The sequence below is a fragment of the Idiotropiscis lumnitzeri genome, chromosome 14, assembly GCF_059441095.1.
Source record: "Idiotropiscis lumnitzeri isolate Australia: NSW breed Sydney's pygmy pipehorse chromosome 14, RoL_Ilum_1.0, whole genome shotgun sequence".
NCBI classification, from domain to species: Eukaryota; Metazoa; Chordata; class Actinopteri; order Syngnathiformes; family Syngnathidae; genus Idiotropiscis; species Idiotropiscis lumnitzeri.
The window spans coordinates 1,794,639-1,820,107 of NC_142404.1; the positions used below are offsets into that span (position 1 = coordinate 1,794,639).

Below are 25,469 nucleotides of genomic sequence, written 5' to 3' on the forward strand. Positions count from 1 at the left end.
AAATACACACGCACACACACCCCCACACACACACACACGCACACACACTTATGAGTGTCCCCTATTAACGCTTCAACTGTTTAAATGGTAAATGGGCTGTCACTTGTATAACGCTTACACTTGATGCCAACATACAGGCATAGACTCAAATGTGCAGGCTGTAAAGATTGTGAAGAGGTGGACCAATGAAGCAAAGCCGGTTCCACAAGAATGTTTGGACTGTACTGACTTCGGTGCCAGTGCAACTCCAACTGGAACCCTGAACTACTACGTGGACTCTGTAACATCATAAGTGTCTGTGAGGACGCTTGCCCCAACTAAGACCTTCCGCTAATTCAACAATAACCTGTCATGGTTCACTGCCAAACTCGGCCAACTTAATCACGCCAAAGAAGCCACCTTGGAGCACTGTACTAATGGGCCCCAAACCAACTGACAAAGTAAATTAACATTGCTGAGAGAAGCCTCTGTGACAGACTGCGTCTGTGTGAGGCACTCCCTGACAATCTAAATATCTTCTACTGCAGTTTTGAAATGGACAGCTGCACTCAACCACAAACAAATACCAACCACAACAAACACTCCATATAGAAATATATATATATATATATATATATATATATATATAGAGAGAGAGAGAGAGAGAGAGAGAGAGAGAGAGAGAGAGAGAGAGAGAGAGAGAGAGAGAGAGAGAGAGAGAGAGAGAGAGAGAGAGAGAGAGAGAGAGAGAGAGAGAGAGAGAGAGAGAGAGAGAGAGAGAGAGAGAGAGAGAGAGAGAGAGAGAGAGAGAGAGCGCTAATTCAAACGATCAGATAATCAGCAAGGTCTGCAGAACATAGATAAAGAAGATAAAGATCGCTCAAGTGTGTTGCACCAGGGAGAGGTGGAAACGGGCAGGACACCGGCCCTCGAGGAACAGGATTGAAGACCCCTGGTCTAAATGAAAGGTCCTTTATAAATGTAATTTATTACATTAGCTAAATTTTGTCTTCTGTTTTGCTACTTCAATCTACAGATTGCATGAACCACCTGATCTTCGCTGTTGTCTTCTTCATCAGAAGTTGCAGGTATTTATGTCATGTCATGTCATCATTCACATTGCTTATCCTGTACAGCGTCACGGGGGTCGGGGTGGGTCTTTGGTGCCGGAGCCTATCCCAGCTAACTATGGGCAAAAGGCGCACTACACCTAGTCGCCACCCAGTCATAGGGCACCCACAGACTCGGTCACTGAGTGGGAACCGATCCAACGCTACCCGCGCACACGTCAGGCGAGTGTACCACTCAGGTAGTTATTTCTTTAATTATAAAATGCAGGATTACAAGTTTTTAAATGGAACTCTGATTGTTCATACAAGTTCACTTTATATTAAAAAAAACATTACATATTTCTTTCAAGAAAACTTTAATAGAAAATATTGCTAACATTTTTCAACATTACAATCAATTTAGCCCTCAGTTGCTAGCTTGAATATGCTAGCCGTGAGGATCACTAAAATGCTGCAATGCAGCATTCATTAGCTTGTTACTTTGAAAACTAAAAGTTATCAAGGATACAAAAAAAGCCAACTTGTGTTCTGGGTTATTAAAAAAGCCAAATACTGTGCCCATAAAATTCCCTCAGCCAAAGTCTGAATTTCAACAGTCAAGAACACTTCCACCCGGAGGCGGAGCGAGGATAACCTCTCACCCCTCCAAAGTTAACGAGATTCCAGGTCCTTTCAAGATTTCAAGTTTTGAGACAAGCCTCACTCTATCAGGAGTTTCAACTTTACACCACTGTCACCTCCTGTTTGCTTTTTTGTTTTTTTTACATGATTCACAATGATGACAAGGCTGGTCTCAGTCACAGGCTGCTCAGAGACAGTTGGATGCGCTTCAGGGAGGACTGGCTGACTCGAAAGTAAATGGAGTGAATTACAGTAATCTAGCCGAGATGTAACGAAGGCATGGTTCACTGTTTCAAACTGGTGCTGAGAAAGAAAGGGCTTCACTTTAGCCAGCTGCCTAATTTCGAGTCTGTTGGCTTTAGATCAGACGCTAGGTGGCCTAGGTCAACAGAATTGAAAGTAGAAGGGCCACTGGGACCGAACACTATAACGTCTGGTTTCTTTTCGTTGAAATTCATGAAATTAAGTGACAGCCATATTTTGATTTCCTCTCAGCGGGACATAGATCTGTCATTGGCATAGCAATGGAAGGAAATTCCATGTTTTCGTTAGATGGAACCCAGGTGCAGCAAGTACAACGAAAACAGCAAGGGCCCCCGAAACGGAACCTTGTGGGACACCTTATGACAAAGAGGCAGAACGGGACTCAGTGCAACCTAGGCAAACGCAAAATGTCCTGCCAGTCAAATAGGATCTAAACCACCCAAGAGCGACACCACTAATGCCCACCTTGTGTTGTGTATGAGCCAGAAGAAAACTGTGGTCCAGGTAGATCTAACTAGACAAGGCACACATAGTCTCCAGTGTTATTTGCCAGGAGGATATCATTGACAACTCTTTGCAGGGTACTCTATACTATGCATTTTCTTGAAACCTGACTGGAAAACCTCCATGACATTGTGATCATCCAAGAAGGATCTCAACTGCATCTGCACCACCTTTTCCAGAATTTAAGAAATAAAAGGCAATCTGGAAATGGGTCTAAAATTCGACGGCACATCTTGATGAAGGCCAGGTTTCTTAAGCAGGTGTTGCACCACAGTATGTTTAAAATGTTGGGGGACTACACACAAGACAGACTGCTGTTCTATATGGAAACTGTGTCCCTGAACAAGCCCATTCGGACTTTTCCAAGCACGAGACCCTGGATATCCAGCCCGGTTCACTCACTACTTAAGCCCTGTGACACTGCCTTCAGGTCAGTCGACAGAGCTCTGTACTTGCCTGCAACAGACCACGGGAGGTGTGGCAGGGTCTACAGAGCATCACCAACTGCAGAGGAGGTAGCTAACACCGGAAGACCTTAGTGCATCGCTGGCGGACAAGCTAAACTGCTTCTTTGCTCGCTTTGACTCACCCCAACCGCCACACCCCCGCACTCCATGCCTCAAACCCCTCACTCTTTTTAGAGGAACATGATATGAGGCATGCGCTCCTGGCAGTAAACCACAGGAAAGCAAGTGGACCCGACGGAATACCAGGCAAAGTAGTCAGAGCATGTGCCCACCAGCTATCACATGTTTTTTGCAGGATCTTCAACCGCTCCCTGGCTACAGCAATCATCCCCTCCTGCTTGAAAACTTCCACCATTATTCCTGTCCCCAAACGTCACCCACAATCCACCTGAATGACTACTGTCCTGTTGCTCTCACACCAGTTATCATGAAGTGCTTTAAGAGACTGGTTCTCCAGCACATCAGAGACTGCCTTTCTCTAATACCGGAACCCTACCAGTTTGCATACCGAGCTAACAGATCCACTGAGGACGCCATCGACACCGCTCTGCATGTTGTGCTGGGCTACCTGGAACAACAGCAGAGCTGTGCCAGCGTCCTCTTTGTGGGCTACAGCTCGGCATTTAACACATTCCACATCATTCCATACATCCTCATCACCAAACTGGACATTCTCGACTTTCTGACCAGACCCCAGACTGTGACGCTCGGCCCCTAAACACTCTCCACCCGAACGCTGAGCAACGTTTCCCCTCAAGGATGCGTGCTGAGCCCTCTCCTGTACACTCTCTACACCTATAACTGCAGCCCGACCCATGGAAACAACACCATCGTCAAATTTGCTGACGATATGACAGTGGTCGGTCTGATTTCAAAAGGAGAGCAGACAACTTACAGGGATGAGGTCCAGAGACTAACAGGTTGGCGTGAGGAGAACAGACTACAGCTCAGCACTGCAAAAACGGAGATCGTCATCGACTTCAGGAGGAACAAGACTGTGCCAACCACCCCTCTACATCAAAGGTGTGTGTGTGGAGAGGGTCCACACATTCAAGTCCCTAGGAGTAGAGATCTCCGATGACCTTTCCTGGACACACACCACAGCAGTGATTAAGAAGGTCCACCAGCGTCTACTGAGCCACTTTTTAGAAACTGCACAAAAACCCTCTAAAATCTTAATGTTTTTGCCAGGTCTTTTTTCGCCTACATATAGACCCTCAAAAACAGTCTCTTTTTTTTCATAAACGGTGCATCACCATGGCAACATTGTGCTATCGGGTAAAAATTATTCAACAACTTAAAATTTTAAACAGTTTGAAGATGATGAGATAAAATCTTTAGGCATAGTTTGGTAAAATATCACTTCTATATAAGGCCCAAATAGTCACAAAATTTAAAGGCAAATTGGAGTCAAAATGGTGGACTTGCTGTTATTTTTAGCATATGACTCCAAAAAACATTTGTGTAAGTCTTGGGCTGCATACCTCCCAATTCTCACAGATAAACATGAAAAGTGGAACCGGGAACGCTTCAATACAAATGTTAGATGTTAGATGTTTTTGGGAAAAATCTGAAATCACTAAAATATTCATTTTCATGCCAGGTCTAAAATTTCATGAGTTTTCGCCCAGGTTTAGGTGCATTGCCATGACAACAGTGTATAACGATATAAAAAGATTTAAAAAACAAAAAACTTTTCATCTTAAACATTTTTAATTTAAGCGCTCAAAGTGTAAAGATGATCAGAAAAATTCTCTTGAAGGGGTTTGTTTAAGTATGACCTCTATGAAAGGCCCCAAAATTGTGACACAGAAAATTCAAAATGAAGGACTTCCTGTGCAGTAGGTCTTGGGCTGTTACATATACCATCAAACTTTCATAGAGCTAGGTTAAATGTAGAACTGGGAACACGTCATAAAAATGTGTGATTAAAAGTTAAAAGATCCATGATTTTTCGCACAGATTTAGACCCTCAAAAACAGCATTATTTTCTTTAGATCAACAGTGCATCGCCATGGCAACAGTGTATGCCGAAATAAAAAGATTTCAATAAATGTTCATCTTAAACAACTTTTGAAGAAGCGCGCAAAATTTGAAAACATTCAGATAAATTCTCTAGGAGGAGTTCATAAAAATATGATCTCATTGAAAGGCCCAAAAATCTTGAAAAATTCCAAAGTAAATCCAAAATGGTGGACTTCCTTTAATGTTTAGCTCATGGATATAAAAGACACACTGCCAAATTTTTGTAGGTGTTGATAAAATGTACAACCGAGGATACTGAAAGAAGGAATTATGAAACAAAGTTTGATGGTAGGTTGCATGGTACTTTGAAGGTAGGATCGTATATTGACCGATAAATCGAGAACCTTCCTTCCGGCGCAGATCCTCCTTCATCATGACAGACCGATTACAATGTTTGTAACACAGCAGACGCGACACCGATCCGTCTGTTGATCTCACTCCCCATCATACCCTCACTGGTGAAAAAGACCCCAAGATACTTGAACTCCTCCACTTTGTGACAGGCTATCTTCCCTGACCCGAAGAGGGAACGCCACCCTTTTCCGACTGAGGACCATGGTCTCAGATTTGGAGATGCTGATTTTCATCCCAACTGCTTCACACTAGGCTGCAAACCTTTCCATCAAGAGGTGGAGATGACTGCTTGAAAAAGCCAACAGTACCTTATCTGCAAAAAGCAGTGATACTTTGCTGATGCCACCAAAACGGACTCCCCTCAATGCCTTGGCTGCGCTTCGAAATTCTGTCTGTTCTTACGAGCGGAATCGATGACAAAGGGCAGCGATGGCTTTTATTATGTTTCTAATCAGTCAACCGAATGTTTTTTCTGTTATTAAGCCCTTTAATTACCAAGTACACACTGCTTACTCATCCATCCATTATCTGTACTGCTTTTCCTCAGTAGGGTACTAGGGGGTGCTGGAGCCTATCCCAGCTGTCTTCAGGCAGTAGGCGGGGGACACCCTGAACTGGTTGCCAACCAATCGCAGGGCACACAAAGACGAACAACCATGCGCGCTCACACTCACACCTCGGGGCAATTTAGAGTGTTCAATCAACCTGCCACTCATGTTTTTGGAATGTGGGAGGAAACTGCAGTACCCGGAGGAAACCCATGCAGGCACGGGGAGAACATGCAAACCACACAGGAAGGCCGGAGCCGGAATCCAACCCATAACCTCTGCACTGTGAGGCCATCGTCCTAACCAGTCGGCACCATGCCGCCCAACCGCTTACTCATTGAGTTGGATTTACTTGACAGCTGTGATCATAAAATCGTATGCTCAAACTTTGAGATTATGCAAATGTTTTTTAAGTATTTAGGCATTAAAATGTAATCTCCTTCCTTCTTAATTTTCACTGAATCAACAATAACCCTGTGTTGGTACACAATATTAAGGTGTGAGATACACGACAAGTCTGTAATGTTTGAGCAAAATCTCAATCGATACCTATTTAAGATGTATGCCAAGACAAGTGCTATAGCTAGGTAGCCATCATAACTCATTGGCCATTCATTAATCATGACATGTGTAGTTCATAACACATCCTGACATGTCCTCCAAGCATTCTGAGCCAAATATATTTGTGACACCACAAATGCCAAAACAGTTGATCAAATTTGTTTTTTAAAGGCCACACTACTAATAGATTTCACTTCAATTTTGCAATCTCAGCTCTGTCTTTTAAAATGTTTTTTATTATTATTGTTATTTTATTAGCAGTATTATTTTATACCAGTGGTCTAAACCATGATGAATTTGATTACATGTGAAAAAGAAATAAAAACCCACAGCGGTCAAATAAAATGAATCTGACTTAAGAAGTACAACTGCGAGCAGCTTAAAAGGGCTCCCGCAGCCCTGTCCACATCGGGCTATTGGCACATTGGGCCAAACAGCCGAGGCTTGTTTGAGTTGTGGGCACATAACCAAGGATTTTTGGGGAAAATAGCACAATAATCATCTAACAAACGGGAATATTTTTGCCCACCAATTCTAATTCTTGTGCAACAACACAAACTTGTGAGTGTTTGCATGACCTAGTTTACCACGCCAGCATGTGAACGTATGAATGCATAAAAAATGTATCCATTGGGAGTTGTCTTTGAGTGTCCAGAAAAACGCTATAGAAATCTGGTCCTTGGTTATTGTATAATCTATAATCAACTGCCATTATGTTATTGTGGAGTCCAAAATATTAACTGGAAATAGGTCTAACCGTGATACAGTCCAGCACCACTAGAAACAACACTTTTTTCAATTTATTTTTTCTGTTTGCATAGATGCTGAGTTGCTGCATCAAGAGGAAGCAAGCCAGAGATCGTATTTGCAAGACCCCTGAGAGACACAGTGAATCTGCCTTTCAGAATATCTGCCAATTGACAGAATTTACGGCAGCAACTTCATCCATCCAAATAACTGCTGTGTCACTTGGGAAATCCTTGGACTCTTGGAGTGACAGTGAAGAAGAGTTTTTTGAATGCTTAAGTGATCAGGGGGACACTGAATCTCCATGTATTAAAAGGGAAAAAGATGGCAGTAAAACTAGAGCAGAGGGCAGGATGCGCCCCTGTCACAACATGACCCTTCTGAACTCTACAGAGCTTCTCTTTATTCCTGTGACACAAGTAAAGTTTCCCCTTTTACTTATTTACTTACTTTTGTTTATTTTGGGCAGAATGTTTTTTAATATATTATCTATTTTAATATATTATAAAATATTTTATTAACCAATTATGTGGATTACTGAGCCAATGTGCAAATATTTGTGATAATGTAGCCGGTGAGATCAAAATTGCTCATATTTTATTCATATTCTATAGTGGCCACTTGGTGAGGATGTTTCTCACAGCTGTCTCTTTTTTGTTGATGTATGTACAGCAGTGGTCATTTTAATAAATTTTGCTGGTCCGCCAGCACCCAGGGTACCTGGCCGTCATTCATCAGTCAGTCATTTTTGTGGCAAACCAAATTGTAATCATCAGTCCATTAGTTAGTCCGTCATTTCAACACACGTGTCAGTCAGTGACAGACTGATGGACGCAGTTAGTGACGATTACACTGATGGATGAAAATTCACTTCCGTCAGTGCTTAGTCTTTTTTTTAAAAAAAACAAAAAAAACTGGCCCATCAGTCATCAACCATTAACAAAACTGGCGTCCATCTGACTGACGCAACGTCCACCTCTGTGTATGCCAATATGAGTGTAATTGCATTAACTGCTTTTGTGTTGAAACAGGAACCTGCTCCCATGACTGAGGATTTATTAGAGGAGCAGTCAGAAATACTTGCTAAACTCGGGACATCAGCCGAAGGTGCCCAACTCCGTGCTCGGATGCAAAGTGCTTGTCTTCTGTCTGACATGGAGTCATTTAAGGTGAGACACACCAAGAAGGCAGTTATATCAACACACCAATGGCCGTTGTTCGTCAAGAAGTTGAGAGCCGTGTGCGATTGCGCACGTTGCATTCTGTTTTTCTTAGAGGGAATACTGGTCAAGGGTCAAGAATTTATTTTTCAGTAGTGGCTTTCATAGTGTTGTTGCATATTGTATCATATTATGCTGCTGAATGAATAAACCGTGCCATTTAATTTTTTTTTTGCTATAGGCAGCCAACCCAGCTTCTGTTCTTGAGGACTTTGTTCGCTGGTACTCCCCCAGGGATTTTTTGGAGGATGAGATTGTCGACGAGAAGGGTCAAATAGCGTTGAAAGGCCAGCTAAGTCCAAGGATGAAAATCCCAGGCAACATATGGGAAGAAACTTGGGAGAATGCCAAGCCTGTACCTGCACATCGGCAGAGGAGACTTTTTGATGACACCAAAGAAGCAGAAAAGGTCAGAAAATATCTCAACTCTTCAATGAGCTGACAAATAACAGGAAACTTAAAAGAATTGATGGATTGAGCAGAACGCAAGTGGGTTTTTGTCCGTTTATCATCATTAACCGAGTTAGTACCAGCGGACCTTTTAAGTCCGTCAATAACTGACTCCGGTTTCACTAACAACTGACGGAAACGCACGCTGAGTCTCTCAAGTGTTTGTTGGCTGAGATAATCACACCAGCGTTGCTTCGAGCAAAGTAGAGGAAGGTGTCCTTCCACAGAAAGAAAATGTTTGAACATTCCTATTCAAACTGATGACCGATTGCTGTGTTGGCTGCTAAATCTTATCCGGCTGACAGTTCAACAGTTGTAAACAATTTAATCCACTCACCAGATACAGAACTTTCTCACTGGCTGTGTTTGACACCGCTCGGTCTCACAGAGCTCAATGATATTTTCCCCACATTGTTTTTATTTCACCATGCTATGTGTGTGTGCGTGTGCGCGTGTGTGGGGGTGTGCGGGGGTGTGGGGGTGGGTGTGTGTGTGTGTGTGTGCATGTTGGGGTGTGCGTGAGCGCGTGCGTGCGCGTGTGTGTGTGTGTGCGCGTGGGGGTGGGGGTGTGTGTGTGTGTGTGTGTGCGTGCTTGTTCCATGGATGAGTTCACGAATGGATTAACAATGTAGCTTACCTGCTGTCGAGAGAAGTAAGGCCATCTTACGTTGTTACTCGGAAAGCATGCCAAACTTGAAAGATCTTTGAAGCGTTTTCAAATTATTCGCTGTCTCTATGGCAAAAATCCCACCGTGTATGGTATACGGTTATACCACTAAGTCTGGGAGGAGTTCTACATATACATTTCGTCCGTAAGTGTGATTTTTGTTTCCTTATAGGTATTCAGTGATCCCTCGTTTTTGGTGGTTAATGGGGACCAGAAACCCTTGTGAAAGTTGAAAAACCTCGGCGTAGAGGTTTACTTATTATTATTATTATTTTTAATTTTTTATATTTGGGGGGATTATGTCTCTATTACGCCTTTGTGAACAGCCTGGACATGTTGGAGGCAAATTCATTTTGACATTTAAATTTTTCTGAATTGTATGGACTTTTCATCCATCCATCTGTTTTCGGGCAGTAGCCGCCCAAGAGGCTAACAATATAAACAAATCAATAGCTATTGTCTATTATGCAGATGTGTGGCTTCTGTCTATATTAATAGAGAGACCACTTAATATGACATGAAAAATTCAAGCTTTTCCAACTTTTGTACTTTTTGGTCACAGTTTTTCTGAAAACGTCATTTGTTATAGCTTCGTCCCATCTACCTTGTGCTCCTTCCTCACGAGCTTGTTCTTCTCTGTCGGGCCAAGCCACTCATATTCTTAGTTTTTATTGGTGGAGCCCATGCATCCCGTCACCTGACATGCTGGAGTTTAATGACATGTTACAGTTACAGAACAAAGAGGTAGAAGCCAAAATTCATTTTTGGCTGCCCGCCACCAATAAATGTGGGATAAACTGACAATTATTCTTTGGCAAACCTTGTTTGGAATTTGTTTGTTTTTTCAGGTCTTGCATTATCTGGAGGTGCAGAAACCTGCAGACCTGACTTGCCATCTCCTGCCATGCATAATACATGCTGCAATTTTGAAGTTGAAAGAGGAAGGTGAGTAACGCTAGTTCAAAAACACGCTTCTGTAAGTGGTTTGAAGTAGTTCATATTTTTGCATGTACATTTTTACTGGTACTTCCTTCAAATGTTTTTGAACAGTGAGGCCAATTATCTTGTTCAATCGAGCTGTACATAAATGACTTCTTATTGCCCAAAGCAGCTTTGCAATGGTGGGGGTTCCAGCAAATTAGCCATAGTTCGTCGACCTTTCATTTGACCATTGTAAACATTAATAAGTATCTTCATCACATGTATAACACACACAAATACCCAAACCATTCCTTTCAAGAGCACAGACTTTGAAAGTGGCCACCCTAAATCCCCATTAGTTTGATAAACAAATGGGCAGTTTTTCCGAACCTTATTGAGCCAAGGCATGTATTTTACCTGGGTAAAAAACTCTCGCCTCAACACCAAAGGAATGTCCACAGGGGGACTCTGTTACTCACATCTGGGTGAGGGAAACTGAGGTTCATATAGGGCTGCTCAATTGTGAAAAAAATATGAATCAAGATTATTTTAGTGATAATTGAACTCACGATTATTCAAACGATGATTTATTTTTTTGGCCACAAAACATGTTTTAACAAAAAAATATTAATATAAATACAATTCTTTAAAAAACTATAATGATGTTAGTTGCCAAACAAAATGTATAAAATGTATTTTAAAATGAAAAAAAATTCAAGTATGGTTTCTTTGTATAAACAAACTGTGCATTGGTGTTTACTTGCTATACACTTATAAATTGCCAAAGAATTGTCAATTGATCTCTCAAGTGCAAATTTTAAACTCAAATATACTCACTCACTGTGGTACAATACATTGTAAAATTGCAACTATTTTAACAATGTTGACAAAAGTGCAAATTGTAATGTATTTTTGGGGGAAAAATGCATTAGATGAGAACTCCTAAGCTTGACAGATTTTTAGCCAGGAACACCAGCCTGTTCACGTGATTTGCCTTTAGAGATGCTCGCAAATAGTACACTATATTGTCACTTGCGCTGAAGACCCTTTCCGAAGATGAGCTTATTGTTGGAATACATAAATACTTTGTTGCTAGATTAGAAAGCCGGCGGTAAAGTTTGTGCAATACCCCCCCACCACTTCAATGATTCTTCCTCTGGATCCAACTGTTTGGATTGCTGGTAGGCCTGCACTTTCAAAGCAATGGCCTGCTCTTGGCGCCCAGTCAATGGTCTCTCACTATCAGTGCTTGCTTTGAAAAATCTGCCCAATCCTGTTTTCTTCTTTTTTGGAGCAGCGCCCTCCTCTGCGCATCCATCATGTGTTATTAAAAATTAAAACCACATACCAATGGCTAAGGGAAGTCGGTGCCCGAAACATTACAGACTTGTCGATCCATTCAACTGTGCTAGCATGACGCTGGCTGTGTTATCTATTGTTTGGCAGATGAGCTTCTCCTCCTTTAAACTCCATGCTACTAAGGCATCCATCAATTCATTGGCAAGGTTTTCACCTGCGTGGTCCTCTGGTAGAAATGATATATGGAGACATTTTGCCTTCAAGCTAAAAGTGCTGTTGATAAAGTGAATGGTTAGTCTAATATAAGGCCGCAATTTGCGGCTGGACCACAGGTCTGTTGTGATGGCGGCAAAGTCAGCTGCCAGTAATTCATTTGCCACTTCATTGCGACACTACAATACAAAGCAGGCAAAGCAGCTCATGAAATGTGGTGTGCCGACGGCAAAACATAGCGTTTGTCCAATGTTTTAACCATTTGTCTGAAGCTCGGGTTGTCAATTGTGCTCATGGAACTCATTCCTTTGGTCAGGTAACGGGTAATAGATTCTGTTATCTTTTTGCGTCTCTCCGATATCGCTGGGTAAGGGGTTGCTGCGTACAGGGTTTTAACAATTGAGGATTGCATTGAGGACGACGCCATAATCTGGTTCGTTGATTTCTTGCTTTGGTTTACCATATCATCATCGTAAACCACACAATGGTTGAATAGATTCGTTGTGTTGCTGGTGGGTGCAGACAACTGCGAAACACCGCTTGCTCTTTGCATGTCGTCTTCCACGACAAACCCAAAATGTTCCCAAATAAGAAATTTTGACTTGCCTTGCTTGTTTATAAGTTGTTCTTGTGGCGGATCTTCTGCCATTCTCAGGTCTGTTATTCAGTAAAAACTTTGAGTAGGACCGTGTGCAGTGTGATTTATGAGGTGCAGGCTAGCTAGCTAGCTTTGAGTAGGTGGCGTGTGCCCAGGGTGTCCCTGCCGGGACATAGCACCTACACTATTTTACGACAAAGCCACACTGTTGTAGCACGTCCACAATATGGTTTGTCAGAGTTTTCCAGACTGAACATTACACACACATCCCTGCCAACTGACCGCCTATGCATCCAAACAGTGCCACAGACAGCAAGGGCAAGGTGCACCGCAACAGCAAGGTACGCACCCCAAGCTTTTTGTGTGTGCTACAGGACCACACCTTGCTCAACTTCCTCCTGCAAGGTCCATTATTTCAAACGACTGTCTGCTGAATGTGAGGCTCAACTCAAAGCAAAACAATACATCTTTATATAATGCTTTCACAACTGGCTTTTCACAACTCCTGCGTGGGGACCAACTTCAGTCTGAGTTGCATCATTTGCAGAATTTACCAGATTGTACTTTTTTATATATACACTACCAGACAAAATGTACAAATCGGTACTTTAAATTGGGTTTCAGAACAGCAACGTGATGTGTTTTTATATACCCTATTCAGTATTATTTTCCATTGCACTAACTATTCTCTTATTTATCTAATTTATATATTTTATTATTGTTGTATTGCACTGGAGAGGGGAGCTCTCTAATCTCATTGCACACTTGAGTACAATGACAATAAAGGGATTTCTGATTCTAATTTCTGATTTGTTAGCGCCATTAGTAGATTTTGGTTAATTATATATTTATTTTTGCTCCATTTAAATTTCAATTGTACAGTTACACATTGTTTGGATTATATTTGATGTTGATTTTATCTTATTGTAGTTTTTACTGAAAGTACATTTATTAAGAACAGGGGTGTCAAACATACGGCCCGCTGGACGGATCAGGTCCGCAAACGAGTTTCGTCTGGCCGGCGAAATGGTTTGGTTGAGAATAAAAATAAGTACAGCTTAGTAGAGTATGAAAATAAGTGGGGCCCGACTGAAGAAATTGACATTTTTTATTCATTTTGGGGCTACCCATCCCTTTTTAAGGGAGATGGTTTTCACCCCAACAAGCTGGACAGCAGAACACTGGCAAGCAAACGTCCAGCACGCTGTTCATCACTCTACATATTAAGTGTCTCCAAATGACATACCCAGAGTTTCCACTTCCTCAACTCTACCACCTCACAGCACCACCACCCCTGTCAGAGCTCCCCCTGCAAGCCGCAGCTTTCATTGTCACTGTCCCCTCTTGTTGCCATCTACCACATTCAATCCATCATCACAGCCAGACCCCTCCTTCCCTACAATAATGAGAGAAAATATTTCAAAGTGTCAAATCCAAATTTTTGCCCACTTCCCTGTTCCTCACTGCCTCCCATAAATCAGAATATCCTCACACTGGCTCTCTTTAACACCTCACTCAACAACAAAGCCTTCATCTTACATGAATTCATAACTGACCTTAAGTGCTTTGATGCAGTTGCAGCTGTTGTGAAATGCACTATGCAAATAAAGTTGTACAGTAATCCCTCGCTATATCGCGCTTAATCGATTGCGGCTTCGCGGATTTTTTTTTTTTTTACAGTGGTATTGTGCTCTGTGTAGCGGCCCCTTGGATTTTGAATGAGGACGCAGAGAATTTCAAACGGGTGTCGATAATCTTTTATCTCTGAACAAACATGTTCAGCATTCTGCACCGTGAAAACTACAAAACAACAGAAAAACACAAATTGTAATAGTAGTTTTACAAATAATTCACATATCAATCATGTATACACAACGCTCCTGTAATGGCAGAAATTCACTTTTCTCGTAAGCTTTGTTAATCAGTGCGGGCAGTCGAAGGTCGTTCTGACTCGTCCGTGGCGGCACATCATTTTATCCACAGCTTTCACTTTCATTCAAGTACTCACTCTGACCCAAAGGAACTCTTTCGTTTTCTTGTATTAAAAGTTTCACAATCCAGTACAGTGAGCAATGGCGTTCAGTACAACGAATGGATAAAATCTACTTGAACTATGAGAACGCTACGGGAACGGTGAAAAGCTGTTTTGCTTCCACGACTACCAGCACTGTGGTGTATTGTATTGTTTTTTTGAACGACAGTACTGTACATGGGACTGATTCATCTTGTCTACAACTGATCTTTGGTTACGGAACGGACAGGATATATCGCACATGCGTTGTTGCTTTGTATGTGATGTGTAGCAGAGACAAGTAAAAGCCACCGACAAGCTTGCAGTTGTCCCACGTTTATTTTGTTCCACTGAAGAACACAACATGCACATCGTCTACTCTTCCTCTGTATGCACAAGGGGGATCTCGCCACACGCGCATGCGCAGTCAATCACAAATCAGAATGATCAAATTAACTACACCATTATTTACAACACAGTAAATTCTAAATTCTAAATCCCGTAGTTTACCAATAAGCACTAAACATGAATCTTTGTAAATTCATAACATAACATAAAATAAAATCTCCAAGAGCACTAGTTCTCTAATCTCTAATCTCGTTGCACACTTGAGTACAATGACAATAAAGGGATTTCTAATTCTAATTAACAGTTCCGACAGTCAGCTAGCTTGCCTTAGAGATTCTGAGCTACGGACAATGTAAAATAACGAAAAAATCACAATGTCAATTCTTTCCCAAAACAATCAAATTAATGCTCTATACCTCATGTGTGTTAATTTCGTTTTTTTTTTTTTTACTGCTCCACTGTCAACATATGAGCACCCGTCTCAAAGTAAAGCAACTCGGAAGTTGAATAACAAAAAAAAGATAGAAATAACACGCTTTTTTTATTGCAAGCAGTAAACTCATGCCGTCTTTAATGAAATAATCATACCATCATCGCTAAACAATACGAATGATCTAATTTACGTAATTTGCAGTTGTAACACATCGTGATATTTTCAAAAATATGTCACAGAAACAATTTTTTGTTTTGCATTTATATGCTTTTTGAAACCTGTTTGTGATTTTTTTTATTATTCTTTTCTTTCCACAGAGGCATTTGAAAACATACCAGCTGTCAAAAAAAACATCCAGGATGCTACAGTTCAAGCGAGCAAGCTGCTGCAACAATTCAATCCTGACTACAATAATTTAAAGGTCAGTAACATGCAATAGCTTAAATCTTATTGGGCATCGTTGATTAGTAAACATTTTTTTATGTTAACATGAAGCATGATACATTGTCTCTGGTCATGAATTTTGGCTACCGAAACAAAACCGGAGCAGGCATCTTTCCTAATAATAAATTTGACCGCTCATCTCATATCAAAGACTTGGCTTCACCGGGTTATCATAGGTAAACTGTGACACCTAGTGGTCTTACATTTTTGTATGATTATTTGTACTTATTATTTATATACAATATGCGCTTACATAATTGTGGGATTATGGTCTTTTTCATCTTATTTTTCATCTCATTCTTTTTCTCCATGAACGTGCCCAATGTCTCTTGTTTTATGCCTATAAAGTCAGCCAATCACATGTCATGCAACTGTACTGCTTTTTTAAACTTCTCTGTCGCAACTACTCCGCATCTCACATAAAACGATATTTCACTCACCCCGTAACATGAGCCAATTCCTTTGTGTGCACTTAAGGGACCACACGGAAAACATAAACTCAACGAATATAATCCAATGCAAGTAAGTTTTGGTAGTGGCGCTTTTGATTTGGAGGCAATTTTTTCCTATTTGGCCGCTCGCCTGAGGGGCGATTCGTGGACCGGACTAAAATCCACCTCCGGCCGTGAGGAATTGAACCCTTTTTTAAAATTCGGCAGCCCCCGCCTCAAAAATGTACATCCGGCCAGGCCGGACGGCCGGGCGGAATGGATTGCCCAGCTCTGCTTGATTGTAAAGGGAGAAAAATACTGAAGTAGGTCAGCGTTGTGTACCATATTTTCTGAAAACCACCCAAAAGTATACCAGTCAAAGGTTTGTATACCTCATTGGAAGTTTTCACTCTTAACGGATGGATGGTGTGAGTGAATGAGTGAGTGTTTTGATTTGATTGATTGATTGATTGAAACAAATCATGGGACAGGTGAAGGGAATAGTAGGAGGTCATTGCCTGTTGCAGATGGGAAAGAACTGAGATCAACTGAAACAAAAGCAATTGGTACAGTACATGCAAAGCTTAAACACAGGATCCCCGATAAACAAAAAAAAACATTTTAAGAAAAACTCAAAGTGTTATTTGACTGTGAGACATTATGTTTATATCAAATGGTGTATTTCAGTTAAACATTCCAGACGGTCAGCTCCAGTTGTCTGGTCTCTTTGCTTAAACATGGTTGGTTTGAATTTTGTACCCTTCAAATCTTGAAACATCCATTTGTGACATTTTTCTTCCAATAGGATTGCGTTGACTTTTTGATTGCCATGGAGATGGTCATTGCCCAGTTTCGGTCTCTCAAGACAAAGTTTGGTTTTGCTGGAGCCGAGAATGAAGGACAAAGAGAGAAACTAAGATAGTAAGTTAAAGAGATATTGCTTGCTTACTCAACTTGACTCCTTTACTAGTCAACTAGACCACAAGAAGCCCCGAACATCTCGTCCCGGCTGGCTTCGGAATACCTGGGGATCCCTCCGGAAGAGCTGGAAGGCGTGGCTGGGGCGAGGGAAGTCTGGTATTCCCTGCTGAAACTGCTTCCTCCACGACCCGACCACGAATAAGCGGCGGATAGTGGATGGATGTATTTATATACTCGCATATTGTTGATGGAAAAGTCACTAATACCTTTTGTGTATTAAAATAGTAAACATTGAAGCCAGAATTTATTTTAAATTATAATTATTACAAAATTCCAATTTACTGACATTGATTTCTGGACAATCCAAGTCAAATTGATCTGATTCACAACATAAAGTGGCTTAAAATACCGTATTTTTACGGCCATACGACGCGCTGCCTCAAAGGGCGCAACACCAGTTGAGGGTGCTATTTCCGTCTTTAATGCATATACTAGGCGCGCCGCGTTACAAGGCGCTAGCTCGGCTGCTCACGCTAGTTCGTTCGCGCTAGCGAACCCAGCGCGTTCGCGCTGGCCGCGTTCGCGCCGGCTCAGCTGATGCCAGCTAGCCAGGACTCAATCCCATAAGGAATCGCTGCCAGAGTTATCACCCCATTTCAATGACATACGTCATGAAACTATTAGGAATCGTTGTGAATAACAATGACTCTAACCAATACAAGGTGTCTTGGCAATAGTCTACTAGACAACGTCAGGGGAGGGACTTCACTGGTCACCACACTCCTTAGAGTCACGGTTTCAAATCAAAACCAAAAAAAAACTCAGCATACAAGCAAACAATGAAACAAAGAAATAAGATTAACACAAAACATGTATCTCTCATGCCATCTATATACCCAAAAGAAATAAAAATAACACAAAAAGATTATAGCAATGGCTTCTTGGGAGCCACTCAGACTCAGCCAATCACATGGCTGTTTAGAGAGATGTGCATGGCTGTTTAGAGAGATGTGCTGTTGTGCTTTGGGCTTTTTGTCTGTTGTCTAAACCTGGGACGTTTCTTGCTTGCAATAACATAAATGATAAGACAGACTACAACATTGTGGACAGCTGCCCTTTTGTCCAGCTTTCTCCTACACCATTACCCAAACACAATAGTCACATATTGTATAAGTCACGGTCAATTAGAAGCATAGATGACTCAGACTTTGTCCAGCAGGGTGTGCTAACATGCACTCCGAACAGCCCAATGAGTAAAAGGGTTGATGGTCGCGAGTGATGCTTAGTCCATATAATGGGCGCGTCGCTTTACAAGGCGCTTTGTTTGTTTTGGGGAAGATTCGGGACTTTAAAGAGCGCCCTATGGCCCGGAAAATACGGTACTTAAGGCCTTACTGATTCTTACAAACTGTCTCATTTAGACACAAATATCTATTCAATACAATACAACTTTATTTATATAGTGCATTTCACAACAGCTTTAGCTATAACAATGGTATCCTCTTATTTGATTATAGGTATTTTTATTTTTTGTTGAAACATACCGATGTCATGTAAGTTATGATCTCAGGTTCTGAACATGTGTGATACTAGTTTGTTACTTGTCTGATGTTACTCACTGTGGTCCAAAGTATGCTGGGGTACTTGGTATGAATGTCCAGACACATGGAAAATTAGAGGGTAGATTGGTCTGACTCCTTATCACCATCTAGTGGCAGGAAACTATATTGTCAGTGAGCATCGCCATGATAACTAATTGTGTCTGCAGCCTGCAGGCCATCATGTTACGCCCCTAAAACACTTTACGCTTGCTTTTTGGGACAACAGTAACTGCTCTGAATTGATAACATAAGCTTCCCCGCAGTGCTTGCAGCCCACAGTTACAAAACTGAAATTATTTTGCCGACCACGTCCCAGTGGTTAAGAATTACTGCTTTAAATGGTCAATTACCTAGAAAACGTCCTATTTTGACTTTTGCAATTCTGAAAATTGGTAGTTTTTTAAAAAAATTTTTGTCTTACTCTCATTATGTCAAAATGTGAACAGCATGATTAAGAAGGATGTTTATTTACCAATTCTAATTGATTCAGAGGATGCATTGGTTGGGCAAATAACCAAACACCTGTTGTGAATCTAGTCATTCAGCACCTTCTTAGAGAACAAGTTGTAACTCTTGTAAAATGCTGCTACAGACATTTTTTGCACCCTAAACTGTACAATTATCTAATAATTACTCATTGCGGTTGTAGTGGTTAAACATAAATCTTTATCCATTTACACAAAAGATAAGCATTGAATTTTTTTTCACGTTCAGTGCCGAGTATGAACTTTAAACTGACCTTCTAACCAAGACACATGCTGCACCTTAACTTTTGGCATACATAACGCAAACAAAATTCTCAATCCTACGTTCATGTGCTATCACTGTTTTAACCAGCCACCTGAGGACAACCATAACTTGGCTCACAATGAAAACGAGTTCTGGGTGAGGGAGGATATTCGAAAAGGAAATTGAGCCTTTGTTGGAACTGTCAGTATTTAAGGTTCATCGCTTGAACAATCGACCACTTAACATTTCTTTTCATTTTCAGTTTTCTTACCTCTCTGCTTGAAGAGCCAGATGTTGCGGTGAGTGGAGCTGGTCAGGGAAAGATTGGTGGCACTATTCACAAGCTGTTTATGAATGCACAAGAGGTAAGTAGCCCGACATCGCCGTTTTGGCATGCATGTGTGTGTGCGTGCATGCATGCGCGTGCACTTGTTTGTGTGTTTGTGCTGGCGTGCGTCTGTGTGTGTTAGCAAGAGAAAGTTCGGGTCAAAGAAAGATAACGGGAATGAAAGTACCCTATTTTTACGGCCAAAAGACACGCTGTATCAAAGGGCGCAGCACCAGTTGAGGGTGCTATTTCTGTATTTAATACTTAGACTGGGCGCGCCGCACTATGAGGCGCATGCTAGCTCGCGCATGCTGATAGCTGTTAGAAGCCATACTTCAGCTCAGACCAATCAGAGATGTCAGGCAACACATCTAATTGACATTAATTAACATTAGGGGAGGGATGTCACTGGTCACACTCCTTAGAGCAGGGGTGTCAAACTCATTTTTGTGGATGGGCCACATCGTGGTTCTGGTTTCCCTCAGAGGGCCGTTGTGACTGTGACATGTGAACCAATATAAATGTATGATCACCGTGCGTTATCACACACACACAACAAATTGATGGAAAGCCAGTTTTGAACTCAGAAGCCAGTAAGTAATTGTTTGTTCAACAATTCTTCAATTTATTTTAAAAGGGGATGATTGGGAACAAATAAATTGCAATATCTCACATCTCAATGTTGTTAAAAGTGGAAAAAAAAGTGCTTGAAACAGGAAATTGACGCATGTGATTTGCGCTTTGCGGCCACATAAAATGAGGTTGCGGGCCACATCTGGCCCCCTGGCCTTGAGTTTGACACCTGTGCCTTAGAGTAATGGTTTCAAAACCAGGTTACAAAAACTGTACTGAGGCATTCTGGGAGATTATCAGACTGAGGCATTCTGGGAGTTTATCAGCCTCAGCCAATCAGATGGCTGGTTAGAAAGATGTGAGTGGTGTGTTTTGGGGTTTTTGTTTTTGTTTGTTTCTGTTGTCTAAACCTGGGATGTTTCTTGCTTGCAATAACATGAATGATAAGACAGACGACGACATTGTGAATAGCTGCCTTTTGTCCAGCTTTCTCCTGCACCATCGCTGAAAAAACGTATTCACATAAGGCAGGGGTGCTCATTACGTCGATCGGAAAGGTAGTATGGGTAGATCGCATGACATTAAAAAAAATAAACGTCAGCCTATCATTATCTGTCATTTGATTGATACAGGGCACCCAGTCAGATGACACCTGATTTTTTTTTTTTTTTTGGGGACACATAGGTCACCACGGATGCGCAGACACCGGTGTTAAGTGCAGTACAACTAACAAGCTAGCGAGTTGGTTACCTCCAATTTTAAGTGCTTGTTTTATACTCTTGAACTCAAGGGGGATATCAACATGAGTGGGGGTGCTGGACCAAGTAAGAAGACAAAAACGTATTACTTGAATACGGAATGGGAGGAGGAGTTGTTTTTCATGATGACATTTTCGAAGTGCGTTTGCCTCATCTGCCAGTCTACCATCGCAATACCAAAGAAGGGAAATGTGGAGCGGCATTTTCGGACTGTTCATGGAAAATATGATTCAGACTTTCGGCCGAAAAGCGAGCTGAGGAAGAGAAAGGTGAAGGAATTAAAAAGCCAGTTGTCAGGACAGCAGTCATTTTTCAGACAACTTACTTCAAAAGCGAAAGCCGCCACCGAGATTGGCTCATGCGGTTCTGCAAGGTACATCAACATACATTGTACAAAAAATCCTCAATATATTTATAAATAAATTTGCATTTTTATAGTAGGTAGATCATTTTGCCTTGGTCATTTTATAAGTAGCTCCCATGCTGAAAAAGTGTGAGCACCCCTGACAAGGTATTTGTCACACTCAATTCGAAAGCATAGGTGTCTCAGATTTGGCCAGCAGGGTGTGCTAACATGCACTCTGCAATGCCCCCAAAGGGACAGGTTCGATGTTTGAGGGAGTTGCTCAGTCTATAGGCGCATCACATGTGGTCGGTCTGATCTTGAAAGGTGACGAGACAGCCTACAGGGAGAAGGTCCTGAGACTAAAGGCTTGGTGTGAGGACAACAGACTGCAACTCAACATTGCAAAAACAAAGGAGATCGTCATCGACTTTAGGAGGAAAGAGACTGTGCCACCCCCCTCTACATCAAAGGCGTGTGTGTGGAGATAGTCCACACATTCAAGTTCCTGGGAGTACAGATCTCCGATGACCTCTCCTGGACACACACCACAGCAGTGATAAAGAAAGTCCACCAGCGTCTGCACTTCCTGAGGGTCCTCAGGAAATTCAACCTGGACAGGAAGCTGCTGCTGGCCTTCTACCACTCGTCCATCGAGAGCCTGCTGACCTACTGTGTCTCCACCTGGTACAGCGGCTGCACTGAGGCAGACAGAGTGAGGCTCCAGAGGACAGTCAAAACGCAGAGGATTATAGGCTGCCCTCTCTCCTCCCTGTCAGACATCTACACCACCCGGTGCCTCTGCAGAGATCTCAATATCGTCAAAGACAATACTCACCCGAATTCACACCTGTTCCACCTGTTGCCCTCTGGCAGGCGCTACAGGTGCATCAAATCGAAGACCAATGGACTGAAAAACTGTTTCCTTACGAGAGCCATCTCCATTCTGAACTCTCACACACACACACACACACGCACCCACCCCCGCACACACACACACAACCACTCTTAGAACAGCGACGTAATGTGTTTTTATTTATCCAGTTTCGTATTATTTTCCATGTCATTATTCATTTTATTTATCTAATTTATATATTTAATTAAATTATTGTTATATTGCACTGGAGAGAGGAGCTCTCTAATCTCGTTGCACACTGTACAATGACAATAATAAAGGGATTTCTGATTTCTGATTCTGAAGGACTCCCAGAAAGCTTTGCATCACTTGTTTTGTGTTCATTTTATTTCTTTTTGGCTGTGGTGGGCGGGCAAGGCCTTCAAGGCCTTCTCTGCTGGCCTATATCATGATAATAATTCTCATAATTACGTATTGAATTTATGTTTTTTAGGTTAGAATTTTTGTCCAATCAGAATTTGGCTATTTTGTGTTGCTTGGCAGATTTCATAATACAGCGACACGTTCTTTTTCGCGGAGGCTTCAGATTCTTAGCTGCGGGTGTCTGTGCTGTGTGTCAACGACTCTCAAAGTTGATAGACAGTTGCGATAGCCAATCAGATTTGGTTACAGTGAGCTTTCTTGCTGGCCTAACGTTGAAGGTGATGAACGCGACTTGTGATTGGATACTCACTTGTGAGGGGCAGAGGTATGCGGAATCAAGACACTAGAACAACCAGAAAGTCTTAAATGGCGACTGTTCGAAAATCTAAAATATATTATTGCTTTTTTTAAACGACAATGGCCGAAGCAGGGAAAAATGTGGATTTGATTCCATATACTTATCCTTGCAAGTACATTTTCAAGACGGACCTTTCAGGGGAAGCTCTTTAGTGAGTCGAAATGGTGCAACACTCACTAGTGCCCAAGTGTCTCTCTCTATATTATTTGTCCAGCCAAGGTACCATAAATGAAATGATAGCATTCTTCGGGGAAATTATTCAAGTCGGACTAAGTAGGACTTCACTGAAGGCCTAGGTTGGTAATGCACGTCCCGCTACTGCTTTTTGGGATATAAATCGCATGACACATACATGTTTTGTGTTAATTGTATTTCTTTGGTCCTTGTTTTAGTTGTTTCATTGTTTGCTAGTATGGTGTTCAGTTGATGTTGGGTGATAGTTTTGGTTTTGATTTAAAACCGTGACTGCAATGAGTGTGGTGACTAGTGAGATCAATCCCCCGACGTAGGGTGATAACTTACTGTTAATGGCAGTGTGTCTGACCTATTGCTGGTTGAGTTGTCACAAAAGCTGTTTTAGCACCTGCGGGATAGCGAATGGCATGTGACTAACTGCACCTTGACCTTTCAAACCTGCCTTTCTTGAAATGTATGCTTGCATGTATGCTATAATGCATGCATGCTATAATGCATGCTAGCCATTGTTTTAGTGCTGTGGCATGACTTGATGTATCTGTGTCCAATGGTACGGTGCGGTGCGTCCTTTGTATGTGCTTCATTCAGTAAAAGCGGATTCTACCCCATGACCTCTGAGGATGTACTCATTTGTAATTCATCAATTTAATTACAATGTTTGTTTTTTTTTATTGAAACCAAAGGTTTAAATAGTTGTACAGGTAAAGCCTGTCTCTCCATGAAGCATTTGCCAATGTAGCTTTCAGACTTGCAAGAGTCAGCTGTCCCATTCATCAAACAAAAGAACTGGCTAAAGAAATATATTTTTTAATGTATGGTGTTTTCTCCATACAGGTTGACCAGATTTAAATAATTAAAAAAAAAAATTTTTTTTAGGCCTTTATCATATTGCGACACAAAGTTTGCATAATAACCTATTGTGTGATGTTTGAAGAATGGCTCCGTAACGGCCCACAATTTTTGGGCAAAGCAGCCCTGGTTGAACGTGTCAACAAGCTCTAGCAAAAGTTGGAAGAATATGTAACAGCCCATCATCTACAAAAAGTCTCAGAAGCCCGATTCTAAACTCAAAAGGAAGTAGGCCGATTTTCATTTCCTTGCAAGTTTTTGGTCTTTTATAGGGATTATGTTTGATCAAAATTGTTTTTTTACCCGATTTACTTAATTTTCAAATAAATTGCGATTCCAATGTCCCAGTATCCCAACGTGCCAGTGCCCCAACGTTGCTGGGGCTGCGAGGGCCCTTTATGGCTGCTTGTAGCTCTAGTTTTATTAACTATATTACAGAAACAAAATGGTAAAGCAAATAATTCATTGCTTGATATGGATGTTGTAGTTATTTACTCAAAGAAGTCGAGTGAGTAAATATGGGTGATTAAAATAGTACTCTTAATTTTTAAAATGCCTGATTCGTGTCAAATCATGTCTGCCCATAGACTGCCACCCTGGATATAGAAACTGGACAGAGAAAGAAAGAAGAAAGGAAGCTGACTGAAGGAGACAGCAAAACTCACGACTTCCCTTCGCCAGCAGGTCGGGAGATTTTGTTGCGTACATGCATCCCTCGACCAGCACCGTATTCCAAGGCTCTTCCTCAACGGCTTTTCTGTGTATTGACAAGAGACGAATTCAGACTCATGGGCGCCTTCTCTTCTGACACATCTTTCTTTTAATCCCTCAAACTATAGGATTACAATCACACAGTCTTTTACGCATTGTTATCAATGCATGTGGTTTAGCATATCAATACCCGTTGCTACAATACGGTAGATGATGTTTTCAGGGGCGAAAAAAAGGAAAATAATTATTTGCAATGAAAATACTGAGTACCTGATGTAAATGCATGATTTTGTCATTAATGCATTGTAAAATCTCTCAATGTTAACATTTATTAAAGGCTTCTGTCTGAATCCATATTGACACGGAATGGATCTTTTTGAAAACATGTACGTAATACTGCTCACTAATGAATTGTTACTTCAATTTTGTTAGTTTTTTTATCTCAGACTGGGTTTTTTACAGTGCCAATATAAAATCACCCAGTTAAAAAACAGGGTTGTAAGAAAGAAACCTCTTTCAAAAAGTGCCAGAAACAGTCATGTCTGCGCTATGCAAAAACCCATCTGGAAGCTCCTGTTACCATGTGGAAAGAACTTGGACTGAGCTTTAAGATCTATGTTTGGCAAAAACCAAGCATAGCACACCACCA

At 41.5% G+C, this 25,469-nt stretch overlaps 1 protein-coding gene across 3 annotated transcripts in view; it reads left to right on the plus strand.

The window, feature by feature from the left end:
• The window catches only part of rab3gap1 (RAB3 GTPase activating protein subunit 1), an 88,746-nt gene extending 63,572 nt beyond the window's left edge, over positions 1–25,174 (plus strand). For 2 of the 3 annotated variants that reach the window (XM_088315533.1, XM_088315534.1), the window contains 9 exons: positions 1,016–1,067; positions 7,215–7,559; positions 8,172–8,309; positions 8,542–8,769; positions 10,326–10,422; positions 15,618–15,721; positions 16,981–17,096; positions 19,689–19,791; positions 24,697–25,174. In XM_088315533.1, coding sequence (XP_088171659.1) covers positions 1,016–1,067; positions 7,215–7,559; positions 8,172–8,309; positions 8,542–8,769; positions 10,326–10,422; positions 15,618–15,721; positions 16,981–17,096; positions 19,689–19,791; positions 24,697–24,933 — 1,420 coding nt within the window. In that variant the 3' untranslated portion in view covers positions 24,934–25,174. The other variant, XM_088315535.1, reaches the window with a different exon arrangement.
• Positions 25,175–25,469: the final 295 nt, after the last annotated feature.